This window comes from Mus caroli, chromosome 15, assembly GCF_900094665.2.
Source record: "Mus caroli chromosome 15, CAROLI_EIJ_v1.1, whole genome shotgun sequence".
NCBI classification, from domain to species: Eukaryota; Metazoa; Chordata; class Mammalia; order Rodentia; family Muridae; genus Mus; species Mus caroli.
This window is the reverse complement of record NC_034584.1, coordinates 78,789,341-78,797,558: the sequence shown is the minus strand read 5'-3', so window position 1 is coordinate 78,797,558 and position 8,218 is coordinate 78,789,341. Positions and strand designations below refer to the sequence as shown.

The 8,218-nt window shown below is 52.5% G+C and overlaps 1 protein-coding gene across 1 annotated transcript in view; it reads left to right on the top strand.

The window, feature by feature from the left end:
* Window positions 1–8,218, top strand: part of Phf21b (PHD finger protein 21B) — a 72,141-nt gene that overhangs the window by 57,817 nt on the left and 6,106 nt on the right. The window contains exons 6-12 of the mRNA XM_029470050.1: window positions 717–768; window positions 2,008–2,084; window positions 4,310–4,364; window positions 5,525–5,547; window positions 7,285–7,443; window positions 7,797–7,872; window positions 8,059–8,162. Of these exons, the coding sequence (XP_029325910.1) occupies window positions 717–768; window positions 2,008–2,084; window positions 4,310–4,364; window positions 5,525–5,547; window positions 7,285–7,443; window positions 7,797–7,872; window positions 8,059–8,162 (546 nt within the window). The remainder of the gene's footprint in view (window positions 1–716; window positions 769–2,007; window positions 2,085–4,309; window positions 4,365–5,524; window positions 5,548–7,284; window positions 7,444–7,796; window positions 7,873–8,058; window positions 8,163–8,218) is intronic.

The window sequence follows — 8,218 nt, the reverse complement described above, 5'->3', positions numbered from 1 at the left end:
AAAAAAAAAAAAAAAAAAAAGAGGTGGTTTAAAGTAGTGAAGAGGGCATGTGTAGGATTTATGTGGATGCTGCTGTTTTGCATAACGGACTCAGCACGGATTCTGGCTTCCACTAGGGCCAGGATAGTGTGCACCTTGCCGGGCTCCATTTTCTATGTTGCTGTTGCTCCTCCTTCCTGTCTTGTTTACTCAGGCGTCTGTGTGCTGAACACACACACCGCAGAGCCCACTCCAAGGTCAGAACGGTTCGGCAAATGGTACCCAGCTGTCTATCTGTGTGTCCTGTGCTTGAGGCCAGAGCCTCCTGAAGGCTGAGCTCATGAGGCTGTGCGCTGCTCCTCCCAACCCATATGGTGGCTGCCAAGAGTCCCACCTCAGTCTCCAAGAAGCCACTATAGGCAGGGTTGGCTGTGCTCCTCCACTTCCACTCCTGACGTCTTGCCAGCTTCATGCTGTTGGTTTTTTAAAGTGTATTTGAGGACTGTGCTTGTCTAGACCCATCCCAGGCCCCTCATTACTCCCAGGAGCCCCCTATATTGATCTTGTCTCTGGGTATTGGAGTTCTCCAGGATTCCCTGGAACAACATGAGTGTCTGGAGCAGTGACTTCAGGATTGGGCACTCCCAGGGTATAAGCCTCCGACTCAGACTAGTTCATGGCTGACCAGGATGAGGGTCAACAGCTGTGTTAACTTAGCCTATCTCTTTTCTTCTCAGAAAATCGCCTTCATGGTAGCTCTAGGCCTGGTCACAACGGAACACCTAGAAGGTAAGGATGGGGAGAGTTTGGTGGGTAGGGCTTTGTGGGGCCCCAAACAGAAGCAGCAGTCTTTGGGGTGCCTCGGGTCATGGTTGTGCCCTATCCAGATATGAGGTTCCTAGGAACCCAGCCCCAGGTAATAGGGGCACAGTCATTCAAGACAAGGCAGAGAAATGTTCTGTTTTCTGATCCCACGACTGTACATTGCACTGTCATGTTCCTGTAGAGGGACCTGTCCTCATCCTAGAGGCCGCACAGTGAGGTAGCAGAGGTCATTGTTTAATCTTGCCATTCACTAATCCATGAGAGCTGATGTTTCTTTACTTCTGTGGTGTTTGGTCCACTCAGCGCATTTTCTCATCTCTGCCGTCAGGGGAGCCATATTCTTATGCTGGTTGGGTTGTTGGGAGAGTAAGGGAATAGTGATTTTCCTAATATGTAGTTGGCCCTCGCTTTGAAAACTTCTCTCCGTGATCTGGGATCCCACAGTACTTATTTGGACCCCGTGGTCCCACACGGGAAGAACACAGAGTGACCCTGGCAATGGTCAGAAGGAAGCTGACAGAAGTAAGGAATGGGCTCCCCAGCCAGCTCCATGGGCGAGGCAGAACGAGTTGCAATGGGCAAAAAAGAGGAGAGGGGAAGGAGGCGGGATGTGTACACAGGCTCAGCACAAAGCTGTGCCTGACTCAGCAGAACCAACGCCTCACTAGCCTGCCGCCACCCCGGGGTCCTGAGACGTAGAGTGAGGCTTGTCTGAGTCACTACCAGTGCAATAAAGAGACACCATGACCAAGGCAACTCTTTTTATTGGAGCTGGCTCACAGTTTCAGAGGGGTCAGTCTGTTATCATCATGGCGGGGAGCATGGCGGCAGGTAGACATAGTGCTAGAGAAGTAGCTGAGAGCTACATCCTGATCTGCAAGCAGAGAGAAAAAGAGCCAGGGCCTGGCATGGGCTTTTAAAACCTCAAACCCAGGGTGACATGCTTCCTCCAACAAGGCCACCCCCCCCCCAATCCTTCTAATCCTTTCAAACAGTTCTGCTTTCTGGTTACTAAGCATTCAAATATATGATCCATCCTATGGAGGTCATATCACAGGGCCTTGTGCTGAGGAGTGTGTCCCTGTCTCCTCATCCCTGTCCCTGACACTCATCCTAAAGCCACCAGAACCATGCTATAAGCAGTTCCTAGAGGCTCTGATCTGCTGGGCAAGGAGCCTGTGACTGCTGTGTCTGTCTTTCCAGAGATCCAGAGCAAGCGGCAGGAGCGGAAGCGGAGGAGCACAGCCAACCCTGCCTATAGTGGCTTCTTGGAGACCGAGGTGGGACTCTTGGTGGTCACCACATGGGTTGGGAGGAGTAGTGCACAGCCTCAGGAGCCCCTCCCCCCTTTTATGATGAATAATTGATGGACCCAGAAGAGTCCCTGGACACTGCACCCTACCCCACCCCCAACTCTCTCTTCCTGCCTTCTTGCCCGTCCTTTCTAGCCAGAGGATGCCATTGAAACAAGATGGTGAACTCTCACTGAGTGTACATACCTGTACAACAGTAGTCAGGGAACTGAGACAGGAGTTTGAGTTCCAGGTGAGCCTGGGTTATATAGTGAGACCCTGTCCCAAACCATAAGCTGTTGGAGTCCTTTCTGAGGCCACTGTGAGTATCAAACACACCTGCTGGCTACAGGTTGAACTGGGTTTCTCATAAGAATATTGTGAAGGTTCAGGGACACAGGCTGCCCACGGATACTTCTCAGAGCCCACTGTGGCTTGCCCATCACCTGGAAGGCTCGTGTGGTGTTTCTCTGCTCTGACAGACTGTAACATCTCAGGCCTGTGCTCTCTCAACCCCTGGGGGCAGCTGGAGGGCAGCAAGCAGAGACCCAATCCTGGGACCTCTGGAAGACTGGCAAGTCCTCCTAACTGCTGAGCTGTCTCTCCAAGCCTATTTCCCTTCTCTAGGATGTGGGTCCAAAATCATTGTCTAATGAACTTGAATTTAGCGGGAAGGGGCACTCTGGCAGGGAGCAATGTTCAGAACTCCAGTTCTGCAGTGCCCTGTCCGGGGAGTAAAATGGCTCTCTAAGCTCCGTCCACCATCTGCCCCTTGCTCTGTCTAGCCCTCCCTGATCCTGTTCCTAGAAGATGCACATACTTGCACACATCCTGTTCTCTTCTCCTGGGTCTAGTGATCAATCCCTGACCCTATGCACAGGAACCTTTCACGTGAATATCAATGGCAGAGGGTGTAGCTCAGTTGGTGGAGTGCTTGCCTGGTATCCAGGAAGTCCTGAGTTCAAGCCCGAGCACTACATAAACCATGCATAGTGGCATATGCCTGTAAGCCCAGCATTTGGGAGGTGGGAGAATCAGTTGTTCAGGGTCATCTATGGTTACACAGAGAGTTCAAGGCTAGCCTGGGCTACATGCAACTCTGACTTATAAATAAATGAAGGAAGAACTTCACATTGTCTTTAGCCTCCAACCAAGAACATGTATTCTGTCACCAGGGCTTCGGTCCTGTGGTTATATTAAGAAACTGTCTCAAAAAAAAAAAAAAAAAAAAAAAAAAAAGAAACTGTCTCCAGGGCTGGAGAGGTGGCTCAGAGGTTAAGAGCACTGACTGCTCTTTCAGAGAAACCGAGTTCAATTCCCAGTAACCGCATGGTGGCTCACAGCCATCTGAAATGGGTTCTGATGCCCTCTTCTGGTGTGTCTGAAGACAGCTATAGTGTACTCATCATATATATAAAATAAAGAAATAAAATCTTTAAAAAAAAAAAAAAAAGAAGAGGAAGGAAGGAAGGAATTAAAAAAAGAAAAGAAAACTGTCTCCAGTACTCTGTGCATAGAACCTACTCAGTGAGCTCTGTATCTGTAGCCAGAGCCAAGGAATCTCCTTAGCCACTCAGCCCCAAACCCTGTGACCCTTGAGCCTTAGACAAGCATGCAAGCCAAGAGCAGCCCTTTGCAGATCCCTTCCTTGCCCTTGAATGCAACTTGGCTCCATTGAGAGAGAAAGCTTCAAAGCTGATTCTAGAACACTCTTTCTGCAATAGCCAGAACCACTTGGAACCCTCAAAGTCTCAGGGATGTGGCCTGTGAGGTCACTAAAACTAAGGCTTCTGCTCTCCTGGGGCTTAGGGAAGCCTCTGCAACTGCGAAGCTTGCGCCCCGTGCCTGGATATGAAATTTGAGGGGGTCCAGTTCATGTCTCCATTTCCCTACTTGACTGTAGAACCAGAGAAAGATCAGAGGGCTGGTGGGAGGGCAGAGCTGGCTTTGTCCATAACCTAGCCTGCTTGGGGACTTTCCTGCCCAAGACAACTTGGGATTGGGAGTTCCTGGGCCTCAGCGGAACCTAGCCTTTGTAAACTTCCTCTCTGCCCCTGGTCCTTGGTTTCTGCCCTCCACCCCACCCCTGTGTCTTCTGCACAGTGTCTGCCCAGTCTTCGGGGCCTGATGTCCTAGGAGGGGCCTGGGCAGGGTGTTGTAGTAGAGTAAGGGTTACATATGTGTGATTCTTTGGTTCCGCTTTGTCCTTACAGAGGAAGCGGCTGGCCTCCAGTTATCTCCACAACCCCTTGTTCCTCACAGCACGAGGTAAGTGCCAGCCAGAGCTGAGGCTTCCATAGACCCAAACTGCTCCCTAAGCCTGGGCTCTCCTCTCTTCTCCAGGAGCTTCATGTAGCCTCTGCTCTCAGGGATCCTAGCAAGGGAGGAGAGCTACTGGGGCGGGACTCCATTCCATCAGATACAGAAATGGCACTAGGAACATACTGCCTACTAGAGTCATGTAGGTTCCTGCTGTGAACCCATGTCCAGATCTGAGAACCAGGCCAAAGGTCACTGTGGTAGGGCCATCCACCAAAGGGCTGAGCTGACAGGGCAAGAGGACAGGTGTAGAGGATGTCCCTGCTTCCCAACCTTGCCTTCCCTCCTATACTGGCTCTGGGCAGTTGGACAACATCAGCTAGTCTAGAAGTACTGAGTGCTAAGCCCAGTTTTGATAGGCAGGGATATACATCCCTGCTTTCAGTAGGGCTCTTTCTCCTGTGCCAACCGTCCTCCATGGCTGGGAGCCTCTATTCCCCCATCATCGTGGTACTCAGAAAGCAGAGGCAAGAAGATTGCAGTCAGTTTCAGGCCAGCCTGAAACCACAGAAAGACTTTGTCTCAGAAGAAAAGAAGCAACTATCAATGATTTTTGGAGGCAGGAAATGGCTGCCTGCTTCTTGGGATTGTATGTAGCTTTCGGCATTAGTTGTTCCCTAGCTCTTGGACTGCTGGTGTGTCCAATGGGCATGACTGCTCTAAATTGGTGACAGTTCCTCCCCCAGGAACAGCATCACTGAAGATGGTTTGACTAGGAGCCTGGAAGAAAAACCATTTGTGGTTCTTTCGGTGTGTAGTTTGAGTTCACAGCCTAAAATGCAAAGAGTCCACAGCTGAAAGGAGCTGGAAGCAGGTGACTCCGAGGGGTCCTCTGAATTCTAGTTTTGTCTCTGAGGTACCTCACTGAGCCACCCGTGATCCTTGTGGCTTCAGGTGCCTGTTCCCAGGTAGGTCCTGACTAGGACCAAGGCAGAGACTCTTCCCCCATCACATGGTGGTTCTGAGAACTCAGGTGTCACTGGGCCTTCTGATACTCCCATCATGCTCTAGGGCAAGGACTCTGCCACACTAAACCTGAGGGACCCAGCCATCACCCATGCTCCTCTCACCCCCACTAACATCTTCTCCACCCTTCCTCCCTGTGCTAGCCAATGAGGACCCCTGCTGGAAGGTACGTGACCCCACCACCCCATCTTCACACAAAGGGTGTGGGACATCTGTCATTGCTTTAGGCTTCTCTTGGTACCCAGAGCTTGCACAGCTACAGGCCTGCACGCCAGGCTGAACCCTGCATTGCTGCAGAGAATTGCCTCGTACCTGGACCTGAGGATGCTGGGGCTCTGAAGCCTGGACCTGAGGATGCTGGGGCTCTAAAGCCAGGTCCTGAGGATGCTGGCGCTCTGAAGCCTGGACCTGAGGATGCTGGCGCTCTGAAGCCTGGTCCTGAGGGTGTTCACACTATACCACCTGTTCTTCACCCTGTGTGACCCAGGACAGAGTTGGCCATCTTTGGTTCTCTGTTACCCATCCCATGGGCTGGCTCCCAGGGTTTCACCCTATGGGCTCACACCCCCAAAGCCCACATCCCTGTTCCCTGAAGCAGAAGCTGGTCAGGACCTGGATTCTGTGCATAGCCTCTCTCACCTATTTCTTTTCATTTACTTTATTTATGCCGTGTGCTTGAGTGCATGTGTGTCTGTGTGTAGGCACCTGTGCACCCTCATGCAAGCGTAAAGGTCAGAGGACAACTTGTGAGGCTCGGGTCTCTCCTCTCATGGTACGAGGCATAGGGATAGAACTCAGCCTAGGCACCAGGTGCCTTTGTGCCCTGAACTATCTCAACAGCCCTTCCCTGATGCCCAAGCTAATTCCAAACGAACCTCAGCCCACATGCTCACATGCCCAGGGGACTGCTTGCAGCCTGCTTTGGATGGCCACATTGCTTTCCAAGGTCATCCCGCAGTGGTAAACACAGGTATCCTTGGGCCTGGCAATTTATTGAAACTACCAGTATCCAGACTAACCAGACTAGGGACACGGGTGATGGAAGAGTCTCCCTTTTCCAAGAGTCCATAGTCCTGGAGGACCTTGGCTTTGAAGCAGGACGTGGGGATTGTGGTCCTGGCTCCACCTGCCATTCTCACTCCCTGTGTGACCCTGGGCAGATGTTTCACCCTTCCTGAATCTTTGCACTAAATAGGAGATGTAGATGGGCCTACCTTTGGGGACATCTCTGGTGTCAAGACACTTATGATAAAGGCTGTCCCTTCCCATCTCTTTGGTGCTGGAGTCGGAAACTGTTGGTAGTCTTGCGGTGACAAGGACTCTTGTGGGTGTCTGGACAGGTGTTGTAGGTCATCAACAGAGCTCTTCTTGGTGCAGCCTGCTGATGGGCTGGGGAGCACAGTCTCTAAGCTTGTGCTGAGGCCTCTGGGAGGGACAGAAAGGGCCTTATCCCTTACCACACTACTGGGTACACGGTTCAATGGGGTCCATTTGGTGTGCTCTGTCCTGTTCTATTCATTGTCCAAGGGACAGCTGTCCTTATCCCCCATCATGGGTGTGGAAGCAGGTGTGTCTCTCCGGAGTGACTGGGTCCCTGCTAGATGGGTATGCAATAGAGGGTAAGCTAAAGGGGCAGCTTGCGTCTAGCCACACCCCCTCCCTGAGGGAATGTAGTGTGAAGATGTGTTACTGCTATGCCCTACTCTGTGGGAGGAGCCTCTCCTGTGCTCAGTGCCCAGTCAGGGTGTATAAGAGTGCCCTGGAACCCTACCTGTCAGGGCACACACCTCGCTCGTTCCCAGCATGCCTTTACAGTGTCACCCTGAGGAGGAGTCTCTCCTTCCTGCTCCCTCAAGCTGCCTGGACCTGGCTCAACCACTTGGCACCCTCCCTTCTCTTGCAGGGTGAAATCACCCATGATGAATTCTGTGCTGCCTGCAAGCGAGGAGCCAGCCTGCAGCCCTGCGGCACCTGTTCAGGGGCCTACCACCTCAGCTGCCTGGACCCGCCCCTTAAGACGGCACCCAAGGGCCTGTGGGTCTGCCCCAAGTGCCAGCGGAAGGTGTGGGCAGAAGGGCTCACACCTCTGCCCTGCACATTTGAGACAGTGTTCTGGGTGATGCCTGCATGGGTGGAGCAGGGAGTGTGTAAGGGAGTAACAGGGGTCTTGGGCACCCATCCCTGGTTTCTGCAAAGGAGAGAGACCCAAAAGGAAGTGTCACACTGAGCAGTGCTGGTGAACCAGACTGATTGATAATGACTACTGTGCCCTGGTCACAGTTGGGAATCTGTGGCTTCCCTGTGGGAACTCTGTGGGAATCTGGGAACACACCTTCCTGGGGATACATAGCTGGGATACATTCTCAGAAAGTTCTACAATCTGTGTACTTTCTTATCGCCCCATCTGCCCCACAGGCCTTAAAGAAAGATGAGGGTGTGCCCTGGACTGGGATGCTGGCCATTGTACATTCCTATGTCACCCACAAGACAGGTAAGGTGTCCCTGGGAGTGGGACAACACCCCTGCATTCATATGGGACCTTGGGGGTTCTGGGTGGGCCCAGGTTCTTCTGGGCCAGGGCACTGATAAAGAAAGGTGGCCGAGACCAGTCCCTAGCAGAACGTTTCCAGCCCAGCTGCTCAGCTGCCACTCGGCGGGTCTGGCTTCTCTCTCCCAGTGAAAGAAGAGGAGAAGCAGAAATTGTTGCAGCGTGGCAGTGAACTGCAGTCTGAGCACCAGCAGCTGGAGGAGCGGGACCGGCAGCTGGCCTCAGCTGTGAAGGTGAGCACAGGTGTGGGGGCATGGCCTCAGCTGTGAAGGTGAGCACAGGTGTGGGG